At 45.8% G+C, this 17,192-nt stretch overlaps 1 protein-coding gene across 1 annotated transcript in view; it reads left to right on the plus strand.

Annotated features, from left to right (window-relative positions):
* The window catches only part of EHD4 (EH domain containing 4), an 83,107-nt gene that overhangs the window by 17,052 nt on the left and 48,863 nt on the right, over positions 1-17,192 (plus strand). The window contains exon 2 of the mRNA XM_066276968.1: positions 9,726-9,902. Within this exon, the coding sequence (XP_066133065.1) occupies positions 9,726-9,902 (177 nt within the window). The remainder of the gene's footprint in view (positions 1-9,725; positions 9,903-17,192) is intronic.

The raw sequence follows: 17,192 nt of genomic DNA on the forward strand, positions 1-17,192 counted from the left end.
TTTGCTCCAATGGAGCCTCGGCTGCAGGAGGGGAAGAGAGAGACAAAGAGGAAGGAGAGGGGGAGGGGTGGAGAAGCAGATGGGCGCTTCTCCTGTGTGCCCTGGCCGGGAATCAAACCTGGGACTTCTACACACCAGGCCGACACTCTACCACTGAGCCAACCGGCCAGGGCCGGGAATAAGTTTACGAATGCATAGATGAATACTCAGGGAAGACAAAATTTGCAGCTGGCATTTTTTAATAATGTGCCTCTTATAATTGGTTTGTTCATTTGTATTTTATTTATTCTGACGCCCATCCTTGAGAAGATGGTGCTTGGGTATGTTAAGGGACTTTTCATCTCTTCAAGATTCTTTTCTTCTTGTCATAATAACATTTTTTTTTCCCATGAAGTTAAAAACAAAAATCTAACCTAAGCAGTGGAAGAAAACACACTTCCCACATATATACCCTTGCATGAAAGCAGCTCCTTGAGCCTCGCCTGAACATGGCAGCCACTGTGCCCAGGAGCCATTTGGACGAGGCTGAACCATGGCTCTCAGCAGATGGGGACGGAGAGATACCGGGACTCCCATCCTCCCATCACCCCCTCCTCCCAGCTGCTTGGAATCCAAATGTCTGTCCCTTTCTACGTGGATGGCTTGGCTCAATGCTCAGAGCAGTCGCCACTGGAGTTGGCAGCCTGTCTGAGAACGCAGGAAAGGGAGGGCGAGCTGGAGCCAGGGACAAGGACCCGTGTAACGACAGGATGCCTGTGCAGGGCCCGCGGCTCTGAGCCCTGGTGGAGTCTTTTTTGTAGGTTTCCTGCGGCGTCTTGTTCCTTTGAATTCTTGTTATCGCAGATAACACCACGAGGTCCCTGGAACTCAAGGCTTTGGAAAAACCTCTGAGGTGTCAAAAAAAAATTTTTTTTTTAACACAGTTGATAAGCCTCATGCAGAGGGCTGTGCAGGGAGCTCATTTTTGTACATCTCACCTCCTGATCTGCTCAGACTCTTCTTTTCAAGGTTGCTGGCTTGAACCTCATCTTAACTTCATTCTCACTTGACTCCTGTCAGAGCTTGTGTCCCAGTTGTTTTTAGTTCTCTCACTGCCGGCCCAGCAGTGTGACATAATGTGTCTGAGTTTCACCATTAGCCACTGTGAAAACTTCTGGGCAAATAGCTTAACACGTCATATGTTAACTCATGTGTCTGACAGGCCCTACTTAGGGGACCAGAAGCCGGGGGTGTGTGGGACCCCAAGGCTGTAGGGCTGAGCCTAGAGCCAAAGCCTCCACGCAGAAGAGAGGCGCTCCAGACTCCAGTCCTGCAGGGTCACTAGTGAGTGTGACAGCAACAAGGCACATTCGTGCCCTCATCCTTAGTCTTTTCACATGTACAGACGAGAGGTTGAACCAAATGATTCTTAAAAGACTTTGGGGCTCTAAAGTTCTGAGTGTATAGAATGTGTCATGCAGGAAATGATAACCTATCAGAAGAGAGGAAATGGCCCACCAATAACACCAATACCAAGTGATCCATGAAGAGCTCACTAGAGGTGAGGCAGGGAATTTCCGGGGCTAAAGGTCCTGAAGTGATCAAGGAAGACTGCCTGAAGGAGGCAGTAAAGGGTGGGCAGGATAGATGGTAGGGATCATGAGACATGATTTCCCACCACACAGAGGAAATGAAGTGAGGTAAGATTATGGGTAGGAATTTCAAACCTAGAAGAGACTGATCAAGATGGGAAGAAAAGGCCCAGTTTAAGGGAGGAGCAAGAGCCCAGACTGCAAAGGGTGGCTTGTGGGGGTCCCTGAATGGAAGTTATCTGGGAAGGACTGAGCTGTTAGAGTGGTCCTTTACAGAAGGGATCTGATCTTCAAGGGCAAATGGGGAGAGGGAGGCTGGGAGGCCACTGGGAAGTGCGGAGTGACCAGAGCCCAAGTGAGGTGTGATGAGGAGGCAAAGAAGTGAGGGAGGGAGGCCAGAGCTGGGACTGTTGCATGAGGGCATGGAGAAAGTCAACGAGTCCCCAGATACTGATGCTGCACCTACTACGTGCCAGACATTGTTAGATGCTAGGATACCGTGGTGAGCCAGATAGATGAGGGTCCTCTCTTTCATATGCTCCTAGTATCCTGGGACAGTAACAGCAAATAGTAACATGAGATAATTTCTATCAGTAAGGAAATGAGAGAGAGAGAGGGACGGGGGCATCGGACTGGAGAGGCTACTTTGTCAATAAGTATTTATCGACCATCTCAAACATGTGCCAGAGATGGTTCCAAGCACATAGAAAGCATTAGTGAACAGGAGAGACAAAAAGTCCTGCTTTCCTGTATCTTACACTCTACCAGGTGGAGATGGAATAAATCATAAAATAGTAAGTAAATCCTATATTATGATAGAAGTACTAAGAGCTATGGGAAAGAGAACACAATTTTTTTCTGCTATAGATAATGCAATAGGCATCTTCATGCAGAAATCTTTTTCACGTGTCTAGGATGTTTCCTAAGGATAGATTTCAAAAAGTATAATTTGAACCACCCTGGCTGGTTGGCTCAGCAGTAGAGTGTCGGCCCAGCATGTGGGAGTCCCCAGTTAGATTCCTGGTCAGGGCATACAGGAGAAGCACTCATCTACTTCTCCACCCTTCCCCCTCTCCTCTCTCTTTGTCCCTCTCTTCCCCTCCTGCAGCCAGGGCTCCATTGGAGCAGAGTTGGCCTGGGTGCTGAGGATGGCTCCATGGCCTCCACCTCAGGTGCTAGAATGGCTCCAGTTGCAACAGAACATCGCCCCTTAGTGGGCTTGCCAAGTGGATCCCTGTCAGGCCTATGTGGGAGTCTGTCTCTCTTCCTCCCTGCTGCTCACTTCAAAAAAGTACAAAAAAAAAAAAAGTGTAATTACGCCCATTTTAAAGATTTTTTTTTTTTTTTTGTATTTTTCTGAAGCTGGAAACGGGAAGAGACAGTCAGACAAACTCCCGCATGCGCCCGACCAGGATCCACCTGGCACGCCCACCAGGGGATCCACCCGGCACGCCCACCAGGGGCAAAGCTCTGCCCACCAGGGGGCGATGCTCTGCCCCTCCGGGGCGTCGCTCTGCCGAGACCAGAGCCACTCTAGCGCCTGGGGCAGAGGCCAAGGAGCCATCCCCAGTGCCTGGGCCATCTTTGCGCCAATGGAGCCTTGGCTGCGGGAGGGGAAGAGAGAGATAGAGAGGAAGGAGGGTGGGGGGTGGAGAAGCAAATGGGCACTTCTCCTATGTGCCCTAGCCGGGAATCGAACCTGGGTCCCCCGCACGCCAGGCCGACGCTTTACCGCTGAGCCAACTGACCAGGGCCCCATTTTAAAGATTTTTAACAGAGTATCAAATTGCTTTCAGTGAGGTTATACTAACTTATTCTTCTACCTGCATACATAGGAATATTTATTTTACTATAACCTCATCAGCATTGAGTATTAAGAGGTTTTTTTTAAGTGCTAATATGCTGTCTTTAATTGGTATTACCTTGATAATGAAATTGAACATTGAATTTTGATTTTTTATTATCTGTAGGAGAAACTATCACTAAGCAAATCAATAATGTAAGCAAACTATAAAATACAGTAATTCTTTTTTTCGTTCTGGTTCTTTCTCAGTGTCTGAGACCCAGAGATTAGATGATTTACCAAAATCACAGTTTAGGAGACACCTTTTACTTCAAACGGATTCACATTAGCAGCATAGTTTAAAAATAATTATGCCCTGGTCAGGTGTCTCAGTTGGTTAGAGCATTATCCCAATACGCTTTGATCTCCTATCAGGGCACATACAGGAATCAACCAATGAATGCACATACAGGAATCAACCAATGAATGCATAAATAAGTGAAACAACAAATTATGTTTTTCTCTCTGTGTGTCTCTCTCTCCTTTCCTCTCTCTAAAAAGAAATCAATAAAGAAATAACATTTTTTAAAAATAAAATAGTCCAACCAGGTGGTGGCGCAGTGGATACAGCGTTGGACTGGGACATGGAGGACCCAGGTTTGAAACCCCGAGGTCGCCAGCTTGTGCGCGGGCTTATCTGGTTTTAGCACAGCTCACCAAGGTCACTTGCTTGAGCAAGGGGTCACTCGGTCTTGCTGTAGCCCCCCCCCCCCATTCAAGGCACTTGTGAGAAAGCAATCAATGAGAAACTAAGGTGCCTCAACGAAGAATTGATGCTTCTCATCTCTCTCCCTTCTGGTCTATCTGTCCCTCTCGCTCTGTCTCTGCCAATAAATAAATAAATAAATAAAAATTTAAAAATAAAATAAAAAGACCCTGGCCAGGTAGCTCAGTTGGTTGGAGTGTTGTCCCAACAAGCCCAGATTATAGGTTTGATCTCTGGTCAGGGCACATGCATGAGTCAACCAACAACAGCATAAGTAAGTGGATCAGTGAATCAATGTTTCTCTCTCTCTGTGTCTCTGTCTCTCTCTTCCTCTCTAAAAAAGCTATAAATAAAAATTTAAAAATAAGTAAATAAGTAAAATTGTTAACACTCTGCCTTCCAGGGTTCTACAAAGGGAATTCTAGCTTCTATTACAGTATGAACTTGAAAGTAAGAAACTTGTGCTCTTCTTTAAACAATTTCATACTTTAGATTTTTCGTTGAAACTTCTGTCATTCCAAAATTGTGGGGTTTGCTGTCCTTTTATAGGAATGAAACATCAGGAAGCAATTGAGGCACTCCTCAGCAATGATGGTCTGACTTACACACCTTTACCTGTGAGTTACTGTCCTGCTGGAACTCAGTGTGTAACTATAGCTCCCACACTCTGTCACTGCTGCCTGAGCCCCATCCTCCCCCGGAGCTGGGGGGCCCTCCACTTGCCCAGGCCTGGGAAGGCGCTGAGAAGGGGACATATTGCAGTGAGCTTTCCCCTAAGGTCAAAGTGCTACAGTTCTTGTCCGATTTATCTGTTGTACTGGTGTGCATGACCTTTTGTAGGCTGTCTTGACAAACCAACCATTGCAGTTTTACAACTGATTCTATGGAAAGTGCCTGTAAAGTTCCAAACCAATACTTGGACCTAACTCTTTTTTGTGAGATGAGAACTGTGTGTGCTGCATTGGCTGCTGTTCTTCGAGCCCCGGCCCCTCTCTGTGGTTGTCTGCCGTTGCTCCAGCTCTCCCCCATGGCCTCCTGGCTTAGCTTCCTCCGGGCCACAGGGCATGGAAATCAAACTGAATGTACAGGGGTGTGATCTGGACTTGAATTCTAGCTTTGCTGCTGCTGACTTCAGACTTGAGATCCCAGAGCAAGTGTAAAACCTAAATTCCACACTTATATGTTTGTGTGAAACCCACACATTCCATACGCACTCTACAACATGCTGGAGTTGCGCACCATGTGAGGCACTCTCACTTTTACCAGTACCTGTGTGGAATTTCATAAGAATTTATAAACATGGATATGTCTGCTTCTAAGAGTATTTACTAGTCTACTAGGTGCTTGAAAAGGTTTTGAAAAAAATTTTTAATTAAATTTGAGCATGTTTTGAAAATAGCACCTCTCTCCCCATCTTTGCTCCGGGGAGATGGGGGAGAGCCAGGCCCTTGTTGTTAGGGCAGCCCAAAGACCATGCAGGGCAGTTTGAATAGCTCTTTTCCTTCACTTTTAAGGAAATATGGTGGCTTATATCCAGTGGCACACTGCGCTATGGCCCTGACTGCCCCTCATGCTCACCTCTGAGCAAACCACCAGTTCAAACCCAGGCTTCTATCTGGAGACAGCACCAGAACCGGGGTCCAACTGCAAGTATTTCATCTCCACTGAAACACTTACTGTGTGACCTTGAGCAGGTTGCTTAGCCTTTCTGATGCCTCAGTGTTCCCACCTATAAAATAAGAGTGTTAGTGACCACCTCAAAGTGCTCCGGGAATTGAATGAAACAATCAATGTGTGTGTAGAGGGCTTTGTACTATACCAGGTTAATAGTGAGTACTTGGTAAATGCTGGTTGCTATTCATTTTTTTTTCACATTTTCTCTAAATTCAGGGAATATATTTAAATGATGTATGTATTGACTGACCTGTGGTGGCTTAGTGGATAAAGCATCTACCTGGAACGCTGAAGTTGCCTGTTTGAAACTCTGGGCTTGCCTGGTCAAGGCATATATGGGAGTTGATGCTTCCTGCTCCTCCCCCCTTCTCTCTCTCTCTCTCTCTCTCTCCTCTCTCTAAAATGAAAAAAAAATTCTAAAAAAAACCCAAAAAACAAAATCTCTTAAGTGATGTATCTATTAGGGTTCTCCACAACTTCACAGAAATGTAGAAACTTTGGATGACATTAGAACTAGCAATGAAATCTATTAAATGTTTAGAAATAGCTTGCTAAGATTGCTTAAACAATTTTAATTTAATTTATGTAGAAAACATAGATCTAAATAAAGCATGGCTCAATTTCTTATCTTTAGAAAGGTGGCAAAATTGCGTTGGACATTTGACAGTTCAGTTCTTTTTTTTTCTGTCCCTGGAAATTAAATCACAGGTCTGGACTTAAATTTGATCAGTTAGGACATTGTAAAAACAAAGGAAATATACTGCTCACAAAAATTAGGGGATAGTTCAAAATGAACATGAAGCAATAAAATATTTCCTAGTTTTTGTGAGCAGTGTAGTGTAGGGCTAAGTAGATTATTCGCTGCAGGGATGGGGAGCTGAGGCTGGTTTCTGCCCTCGGGCCTCTCACCAGAGCGAAGGGTCATCTCCCTGACAGGGTTGGGGCACGGCTCTGCCCAGCCACCCTGAACAAGGACTCCCTTTCACCACTGCCCCCCCCCCCCCGGGCCTGGTCACAGTCACTGTCAGGGATTCTCTGAAGGTGTTGCGTTTCCATCTGTTGCTTGGTAATGAGTAAAGCGTATTCCAAAATACAGTTGATACTGTACTTGAACAACATGGATTTTAACTGTGTGGGTCCATATATATACTTTTTTTTTTTTCAGCAAAAACTGTGACTGTATTTTCTCTTGTGATTTTCTTAGTAACATTTTCTCTTCTCTGACTTCCTGTATTGTAAGAATACAGTTTTCACTCTTTTGCTGACTTGATTGGGAGACATTGGTTAATAAAATTATGTAGCTTTCGGGTGTACAATTCTATAATACATCATCTGTACACTGTATTCTGTGTTCACCATACGGACTTGGCCCCAGGTCACGTCTCCTTCCATCACATCTCCCCCTCGAGCCTTTTATGCCTCCCCCCAATCTCCTTTCCATTACAGTTTATAATACATATAACATACAAAATGCGTGTTAATTGCTTATGTTATCAGTAAGACTTCCAGCCAACAGTAGGCTGTCAGTAGTTAAGTTTTTGGGGAGTCAAAAGTTACACATGGGGTTTTTTGTGGGGTTTTTTTGTATTTTTCTGAAGCTGGAAACGGGGAGAGACAGTCAGACAGACTCCCACATGCGCCCGACCAGGATCCACCCGGCATGCCCACCAGGGGCAACGCTCTGCCCACCAGGGGGTGATGCTCTGCCCCTCCGGGGCATCGCTCTGCCGCGACCAGAGACCAGAGCCACTCTAGCGCCTGGGGCAGAGGCCAAGGAGCCATCCCCAGCGCCCTGGCCATCTTTGCTCCAGTGGAGCCTTGGCTGCGGGAGGGGAAGAGAGAGACAGAGAGGAAGGAGGGGGGGAGGGGTGGAGAAGCAAATGGGCGCTTCTCCTGTGTGCCCTGGACGGGAATCGAACCCGGGTCCCCCACACGCCAGGCTAACGCTCTACCGCTGAGCCAACCGGCCAGGGCCTACATACAGATTTTTGATTGCATTGTTCAAGGGTCAGCTGTACTCCCTTCTTCATGTTCTTTTTGGTTGCAGAGAAGGAGGAAGTAGTCTTTGTGTGTTGTGTCCCCCCGCCCCCCACCGCCCCAAATTTGTATAAACACACATAGTATCTTCCTATATCATGGAAAGGAAATCTTGGCGGGGAGGGAGATGGACTGTAAGTGTCTGAATGAAGTGCTGGTAAGGATGGGGAGAGATCCGTTAGGTCACAGCGAGTTCCCACAGTAGTAGGCTTGACCCACCCCCGCATATCACTGAGCCAGTCCTAATGCCTTGTTTCACATTAGTTGGTCTCCTCAGTTCACTGAATGAGGATCCTCAGAGATATTTGCTAGGCCACTGGTACAGTTGTGCAGGTTAAACTAATGTGGGCCCCTGGGGAAAGGGCAAGTGGGGCATGGAATCCAGCTGAGTCCTCCTTGCTAAGCTGTGAATCTCGGTCCAGGGCTGTGTCTGCCTGGAGGAAAGGGCAACCTTTCCCATTTTACACAAGGGTTAGTATGGCCCTGGTGATATCTAATCTGTGTTTCCCTTCTGCACCTCATCCTCCATAGCAGCCTCTGTTGCTACTGAACTATTTAGAAATCAACCTCCATGGCTACAACCTGCAGGAGCCCAAGGGAGCTGTAAAATCACAAGTGAGGATGTGCTGGCCTCATAGACTGTCAGTGACAAGGAAGGAGATGGCTCACTATTTCATTCACTACACTGAGTGCTCTCAGTGGGCAGGCACAGTGATGGGTGCTGGGTGCTAGAGATATGCCTCTGGCTACAGGCATCCTGCAAGGAACAATAAGCAGAGAAGTACAATGTGCATGGTGAGCACCATGATGGCCACAGGGAGGCATCCCCAACACTCTGAAGGGACATGGATACTTCCCTATAGGAGGTGGGCCCAAGCAGGGTATTATAGGATGTATAGGAGCTAGCTAGGTATGCTCTGGGGTGCTGTCTGTTGCACCAACGGAACTCTGAGCAAGAAACTGCTGTGCTACACTTTTTTTTTTGGTATTTTTCCGAAGTTTGAAGTGGGGAGGCAGTCAGACTTCCCGCATGCACCCAACCAGGATCCACCTGGTATGCCCACCAGGAGGCAATGCTCTGCCCATCTGGGGCGTTGCTCCATTGTGGCCTGAGCCATTCTAGCATCAGCACCCTGGCAAACTTTGCTCCAGTGGAGCCTTGGCTACAGGAGGGGAAGAGAGAGACAGAGATGAAGGAGAAGGGGAGGGGTGGAGAAGCAGATAGGCGCTTCTCCTGTGTGCCCTGACCAGGAATTGAACAGAACTTCCACGCGCCAGGCTGACACCAACCAGCCTGGGCCTCTTCTCTCTCTTTCTTTCTCTCTTTCTTTCTTTTTTTCTTTCTTTCTTTTTTTCTTTCTTTCTTTTTCTTTCTGACTGAGACAGTCAGAGAGAGGGACAGGAAGGGAGAGAGATGAGAAGCATCAAGTCTTCGTTGCATCTCCTTAGTTCAGTGATTGCTTTCTCATATGTGCCTTGACCAAGGGGCTCCAGCAGAGCGAATGACCCCTTGCTCAAGCCAGTGACCCGTGCTCAAGCTGGTGAGCCCACACTCAAGCTGAAGACCTCGAGTGTTCTAGCCTGGGTCCTTCATGTCCCAGTCTGACGTGCTACCCACTGCGTCACCACCTGGCCAGGCATGTGCTACACTTTTAGAAGGTTCAGTCTATCTGCAAAATGTCTGACCTCGTTTGCGAGGCTTCTTACACTGGAGAAAAAGTAGGTCTGCTGATTTTAAGCTTTGAAAAATCATTAGCAAAGGAGTAAATCATTCTCTTCAGGGGGCTTGTATTTCTAAGTCTTTAAATGATTATGTTAAAAATTTGTAGAACCAGAAAACATTCTGACCTTTTGCTTTGTGACAACATGCTGTTTCTTTTCTCCCCTCTCCCAGATACTTACTGGAGCAAGATTTCCCTGGCATGAGGATTGGACCAGAGCCCACCACCGATTCCTTCATTGCTGTGATGTACGGGGAGACTGAAGGCAGCACCCCAGGGAATGCTTTAGTCGTGGACCCCAAAAAGCCATTTCGAAAACTTAGTCGCTTTGGAAATGCTTTCCTGAATCGGTAAGGACCAGCAAACTGCCATCTTTGGTCAGGTTATTTAAAACTTTTCTTTCAATTCTTGCCAATTACATGGAAATATTAGGAAAAATAAAGAACAGAGCATGTCTGTTCTAGGAGATGTTATAGAAAATATAGGTATGGTATTAAAATATTTTGAAAGATTTTCATAGGAAAAGATCATTTACATATATTCTGGGTGGCTTCAGAGGGAAGACCTAAGGCCCAGGGTTGGACATTATAAGGCCACACAGTATAAGGAGCAAATTTCTAATAGTTTGAGCTACACAGAAATGGATCAAATTGCCTTGTGAGGTGTGGGCTGTCCATCACTGGTTAAATAAGTGGCTGGACGGTCACCCTCAGACAGTGTGCATGGAGCTTTTCCAGAGGACCCCTGAGGTGCACCTGACCCCCAGATTTGGTCTATTGATTATTGCAGGACAGGTCACCTCACCTCCCTGGCTGTTCCTTATGCTTCTCATTCCCATTCTATGAGATGCTTCCTTTTTATTAAAGCAGAGCAGAGGAAAAAGGGCCAAAACAACACAAGAAGTCCCGTCCCATGCAGGGGCATTATCTTACAGGTGTGAAGTAGTAGGATGGCCGAAGTTCTGACTGCTGGCTGCACTGGAGGTGCGTTTTATTTTTACAGCCCTGTAACCTTTCACCAGACTTCCCGGTGAAATGGGTGTGAGGGCGGAGAGCAGCCAGCAGGTTCTCCCGGACGCTCTGCCCCTTCAGATATGAGCTGCACTTACCTCTCGCTCCATCCTCCTCTTTCCACTCCTTGCCCTTTTTTTAAAAAAAAGTTTCTCTCTATGTTTTTCCGGTCATTTCCCTCTCCCCTCATCCCCTCTTTTTTGAGTCTCCTGCTTTAGACTGGGTGGTTTCGGGGAGTGGCTGTGGGAGGTTCAGGGACAGGTTGGGGTCATCCACACCCTTTACGGAGAGGTAGGACTAGAGTGGACAGACAAGAGACTTGAACTGCACTTCTTGATAGATTTTTTTTTTTAAATAGGGATGTATCCTCCCAGTTGGCTGCTGTCCTCCCAGAGGCTGAGGCCTCTCACTGCACAACTCCAGGGGCCGCTGTTCACAAGGGCTATGGAATGAACGGTGTGCCTGGGTGCTGTGCAGTTGCCCTACCCACAGTGGCCCAGGCAACCTCCACAGGTGCCTTCTGTGAAAACCTGAACTCTGTAGGGATTCTTACTCTCCTTTAAGGGTTTTTCATGTTCCTATTGCAGATCAAAGTGCATCCAAGTGGTAGGGAGGCAGCTTGGCAGGAGGATAACCAGAAAGGTGCCAGTGATATAGATGGAGCCAGAGAGAAATTTCTTCTTGTTACCGACAGTGATTTGCAGTTTATTTATTCCTCAACTCCAGAGCGTTGTGGATTAGCACCAGAGCATCTCCTGGTGGGAGAAGTGGGGGTCGGGCCCAGGTCATGGAACAACAGAGGATCTCAGGAAGGAGTGGAATGCATAAATCACACTGAGGGAAGTAGAACAAAAAGCTCCCCCATCAGGGCCTCCCAGGAAGCCATGGTGACGGGCAGGCAGTAGCTAGGCTTCCGGTCCCAACACGGGCCTGAAGGAAGTACAGGGCACAGCATCCTTCTCTGCGGAAGGCTGCCTCGAGTCCTGTGGTTTCATTACCGCTGTGTTTAGTCTTACTCTCTCTTTGGCTGACAAAGGCTTAAAAAAGAAATAAGCCGTGACTTTTTTTAAGTTCCCATTTTGTAAAGTCCATATTCGCAAGGGAAAAACCAGGAAGAATGGCTTTTGACTTGTTTAATTTTGGCAGGTGATTTACTGTCCCAACAGGTTTTTTTTGTTTTGTTTTGTTTTGTTTTTTTTACCAAATCCCAAACATTTAGTAGATGATTATAAAAATGAAGCATTCAGGAAAGATTTTGAATGGCAAGGTTTATTTCAGAATTGAAAACTTGCTGAAAATAATTCGTGCATTATATAAGCAAGTGTTAATTGACTTCAGAATACGTAGAGGAATAAAAGCAAATAATTATATGGCATTTACTGTGTCAGATACTATTCTAACTTTACCTCTAAATCCTCACAAAAACCCTGTGACTAGGTGGTACTGTTATCCCAACACAGTGAGGAGGAATTGATGTATAAAGAGGTTGATTTAACTTCCACGGGGTCACTCAGCTAAGTGGCAGTGCTGGAATTGGAACCTAAGCCTTCTGGCCCAGAGTCCTGCTAGTGACCACTATGCTGAGCTGCCCAATGATGTAATGTTTAGATCAAGAATCATTGCCTACTGCCCCCTGCCACCTAATGTTTAAGGCTGTCTTAATATAGCCCACCAACGATAATGAAGACGCTGCTGTTCACCTCGGCAGTATGTGAGAGGGTCAGTTAGTGTAGGAAGCTCAAGTGTGTGTATTTAATTTTAGCCTCCCTGTGAGAATATCAGCAGGTTTGCTCTAAAGACAGGCAGACTTCTTTTTACATAGCATAGTTTCTGGGAATGAGGTAAAAAAACAATACTTAGTAGAAAAGAGAATTATCTGCCTGCTGTGGAGAACTCCCCTTTCCCCACTAACAACTACCAGTCACCCTTGGGATAGGGTCCACTGCCATTCCAGGGTGTTGGCTTGGGCATCTTCCCCCAGCAGCATCTTTAAGAGTTTAGTACTCCCCAAGGTAATACCTGATGACACCTGGAGAGTGACACCAGCCTCAAAGTGTTAAGCAAACCATTGGAGCCTCTCAATCCCTGAGGCTGTTCCTAAGAAAGTAACAGGGAATCTATGGTGCATTTTTTTTTCTTTTTTATGGCAGATGAGTCTTGGGCGACTCCTGCTTTTTTATTTTTTTAATTATTTTTATTCATTTTAGAGAAGAGAGACAGAGTGAGAGACAGAGAGAGAGCAAGGGGGGAGGAACAGGAAGCATCAACTCCCATATGTGCCTTGACCAGGCAAGCCCAAGGTTTTGAACCTGCGACCTCAACGTTCCAGGCTGACACTCTGTCTACTGCGCCACTGCCTGGTCAGGCCCTATGGTGCATTTTTAAGAAATGAAGACCAATTCCCAAAAAGACAGCTTCAAATGACAGAAATTCCATACTTGAGCAAAAAAAAGTTCTCTGGAAATGACTTGAAGATGACATTCTGCAACTTCACCATGCTGCTTTACTTCCGAGAGCCATTACACAGGCAGGCCTGTCTTGCAGCTGCTCCGTGGGAGTGGTTATTGAGGTTACCAAGTCCATTATCAGGAGGCAGCTCACTTCACAGGGAAGGAGGTGGACACACCAACAGCACCCTGAGGCCATGAGCCCCGGGAAACAGATCCGAGTGTGTTTTGGTCAGTTCCACAGGTGTCAGGAACTGGCTTCTGATACTACCCCTGCAGTCAGTCTGCTTTTGAATTGGACGTTATATTTTTCCCTCAATCCACTTTTCTAAAAATGTTATTCTTGTTTTTAAATTCAGATAGCTAAAGACATTGTTTTTAGTGTAGATATAATTTTAAATTGTAGTCTTCCACAGAAGAAATTCTTAATCTCATTTACTTCTTTATCGCCTTGATTTCTTTAAAAAAAAAATAACTTGAATCATTGGCCTTAAGGATTACATTTGGAACTTCCTTCTAAACTGAAGGGATCTGAGCAGTCCTTTTAGAGAGCCTGTCATTTTGGCCAGGCCTGATAATAAAACAAATACTGTGTGTGCTTGTGTAATAATTGAGCAATAATAGAACACATATGTGTATTTGTGGACTTGCACTCTATTTGTTACCTCTATGTTTGTAATTAAATGAGGCTTAACTAAATAGACTTTTTTAGATTATGAATATTACATAGTCACTTAGCATCAATGGGAATTTTTAAAAAACTGACTTAGTACAAGTATACAGTATCAGTCCAGACACATGCTGGCTCCGCCCGCTAATTTAGCTGCAGAGATTAAGAAAAATAAACTCTTGCCAAGAATCGCTCTTGATTCACGAGCCAAAAATGAAAAATAAAAATTAATCTGAGGCATTAATTGGTTTTTGTGTGTGTGCTGTGCTTATCCATAATAAACACCCTGAAGCTCTTGCCATTAATCTTTAACCTCAGGATTGTGATGGCTCCCAGGTCATTAAACCATTGTTCCTTATTGACAGCTGCCTGCGCAGTTCTGGTCCTAACATTCCAGAAAACCAGCTTTACTACTCAGGCTCCAGCGGACTTCCCCCCTGGCACTGACTGGTACATTGCACCCAGCCCCCAGCCCCCCTCCCCATGACAGTGAAAAGTACATATTTAGATTGAACCACATGAGATTGCCAGTATTCAACCATCTTCTACTTATAAAAATGGTAATTCCATAAGATCTAGTGGTAACCTTGGGCTTTTTACAATGCGAATTTATAATAAAATAAATTCCTCTGGGCAATGGAAGGTTAGATCAACCACATGTGGTTGGACCATATAAAATTATTACAAGTTAGTTGTCAAAGTCCTTCTGTGTATTGTATGCTGTTTACTGTGTAAATAGGAAGTTGTATAATCTCTCTGGTCTTGCTCTTATCAGTAAAGTGAGCTGATAAAGGAGGTGTTTTGAAATAGCTCCATACTTTCCATTGAAGCTCAGGTTTATTTGAACCTAATGACAGCCTAGGAGTCCTCATAATTGCTCAGAGACCTACAGCAGTCACAGGGTGGGTGAGCAAGGAAGATAACCAGAGCTTGGACCTTCCTCCTGTTCACTGTTCCACCCTTCACCAGTGGTTTGAGAAAAATCACACACAGGAGCCTCTTTGGTGAGTTCAGGACTGTGGCGTGTCACTCCTTTGGTTCGGATGCTGCCTTCTGTGTGATAAAGGCACACAGCTGTGGTTCAAAGGCATGGCATGGTAGAAGCAGCCTGGTAGTTAAGAACCTGGGCTTTGGAGTCAGAACTGCGTGGTTAGCGTCTCAGCTCGTCACTTCTCAGCCGTGTGAGTTGACAGGTCGAGGTCTGTGACCCCTCAGTGCCCCAGTCTCCTCTGTAAAATAACACAAAGCCCCTACCTCTGAAGTTATGGTGAGGGTTGAGTGAGTGAACTACTAGATATCACTATGTTGTTTGGAAATCAAAAGCAGTATTAAGATACTGCCTAGTTCTTTAAAAATGTTGATCAAAGAATTGGAATGTTAATGCTTGGAGGCAATTTTAAGAACTCTAATCCTCTCACCCCCTTGTACTGTCCCGCTGGGCTCCTAGCCAGCCACCCTCCTGAGACCTTACAGCCCAGATCATTCCTTTACCCCCCTGCTTTCTGCTGCCCCTGAGCCTACCTTGGTTGTGGGGAATATCAGGTAACAGGGGTCCAGACTAGGGCTTGGTCCCCTCCTGCCCTCCTTTTGTCAGAAATAAAATGTATCAGGTCAACCCTAGGTGAGGGAGGTGCTTTATAACAGCTTATGTGAGGCTCTGGGCTTAGCACATGTTTGCATATTTCATATGAAATGTGGAAGGCAGGGCATGGCTACGCTTCATGTTAATCACTCCAGGAAGGAAGAGGAAATCTATCCCGGGACAGCAAATCCGTGCTTGGGCACATTTCAGCAGACACATAAGAAGGGAAGGGCCTGACCCCTGGCTGACTGCGGCCTACCCAACAAATAAACTTGCTTTATCTTCCTTTCTTAGAGCATAAAAATAACACAGGTTTGCTCTAACAACATTATAGTAGGGTTTTTTCTGATTACGGTTATTTAAGAAAATGTGTTTGTAGATATAATCCCTGAAGTATGAGTCATGCCACCACCAGGGGTCTGAAAGCTGACTGTGCTTTGCACTCCCTTCTGCCCCAACTCCCTTCCCCCATGTAGGTGTTCTTTGGAGTAGGCCAGCTTTGCACACTACCCCACCACTCCCTCTCCGGGTGCCCCGTCAAGCTCCTTCCTCTCCCCCTGGTCTTTCTCTTCCCCTTCCTCCTTGAATTGCAATGTAAGTGTCCTCTCCTCTTCTCCCCCTTCCCCATCTCCTCCATGTTCTTGTTTCCCCTTCCTGTCCCCATTCCCCCTTCCTCCTTCCCTCCCCTCCACCCTCTCTCTCCCTTACCCCTTCCCCTCTGTCTGCAGTTACCCCTCCTGGCCCCGGAGCCTGCTCCCTTGTTCATCCTGTGGTAACTTCACCACATCAGACTACATCTTGTTTCTTGGCTCATACATTTTGTCTCTGCTGATGTATCAGGAGCCATGCTAGTTATTGAAACATTGTTACTTTGCACAGAAGGAGTAGACAGTTTATAAATTTTTTAATCTGTCTTTTAACTTTACAATAGCATCCAGGGGTTTTCTGTTTCAGAATATTGATATTGAGTGGTTTGGAAAAAGGCCAGCCTCTCTAGGAATGCTTTTCCACATATGTGTAATTTTTTCAGATTGCCAAATGTCTCAAGCCATCTGATAAAAAGGACGGGACATCATTACCGACCAGATACATGGTCTACCACAGATGTACTCAGAACTCTGTTCCTTTCCCAATTCTAGAGAATTGAATGTGGCAGTCTTTATTCTGTGAACTTACAAGGAATGCTTGGTGATCTCTGTACACTTTATTCTCACAGATCTCTGAGTGGTGGGCAGTGGGGTTTAAATAAAGGGTGCAGGAGGGGCAGGAAAAATCAGAAATGAGAGGCTTCTCTTAAATTAACTTGACCCTTTTTCACGTTATGAGGTGTTTTAACTTTATGGGTTGAGTTTTCAGCTGACATCAGAACTGTTAGGTTGTGTTCTCCAGCCAGCCGTGCATTAGTGGCATGACTTCAAGATGTCAGAACTGCTTTGTGCGTCAACTTTTCTAGCTACAAAATGATCATAATATCTTTCCCTCATCATCCTGGGCTGACTTGAAAATCTAGGAAAGAATGTATGAGAAACTTGTCCTGAACGCCTTCAAAGAAAATTCTTTTGAAAGGTCAGTAGTTACAGCAGAAGCTCAGGGCCGCCCACCCCTGCCCGTCCGGCCCCACCCCCGCCCTGCCCGCTGTGGGTGCCTGGGCACCATGCAGGCTGCAGGCCGCCCTGTCCTGCATTCCCAGCATATTTACTCTGAGTAATCCCACCGTTTCCACTGAATGGAAGAATTGAGTTTTTACAAAGGTCTTCAAGCTTTCTGTCCACACAGATACAGAAGTCAGCGTTGACAGTTTCCACCTTAAAACATAGACCAGGGGTCCCCAAACTTTTTACACAGGGGGCCAGTTCACTGTCTCTCAGACTGTTGGAGGGCCGGACTATAAAAAAACTATGAACAAATCTATGCACACTGCACATATCTTA

This window comes from Saccopteryx bilineata, chromosome 4 (genome assembly GCF_036850765.1).
Source record: "Saccopteryx bilineata isolate mSacBil1 chromosome 4, mSacBil1_pri_phased_curated, whole genome shotgun sequence".
NCBI classification, from domain to species: Eukaryota; Metazoa; Chordata; class Mammalia; order Chiroptera; family Emballonuridae; genus Saccopteryx; species Saccopteryx bilineata.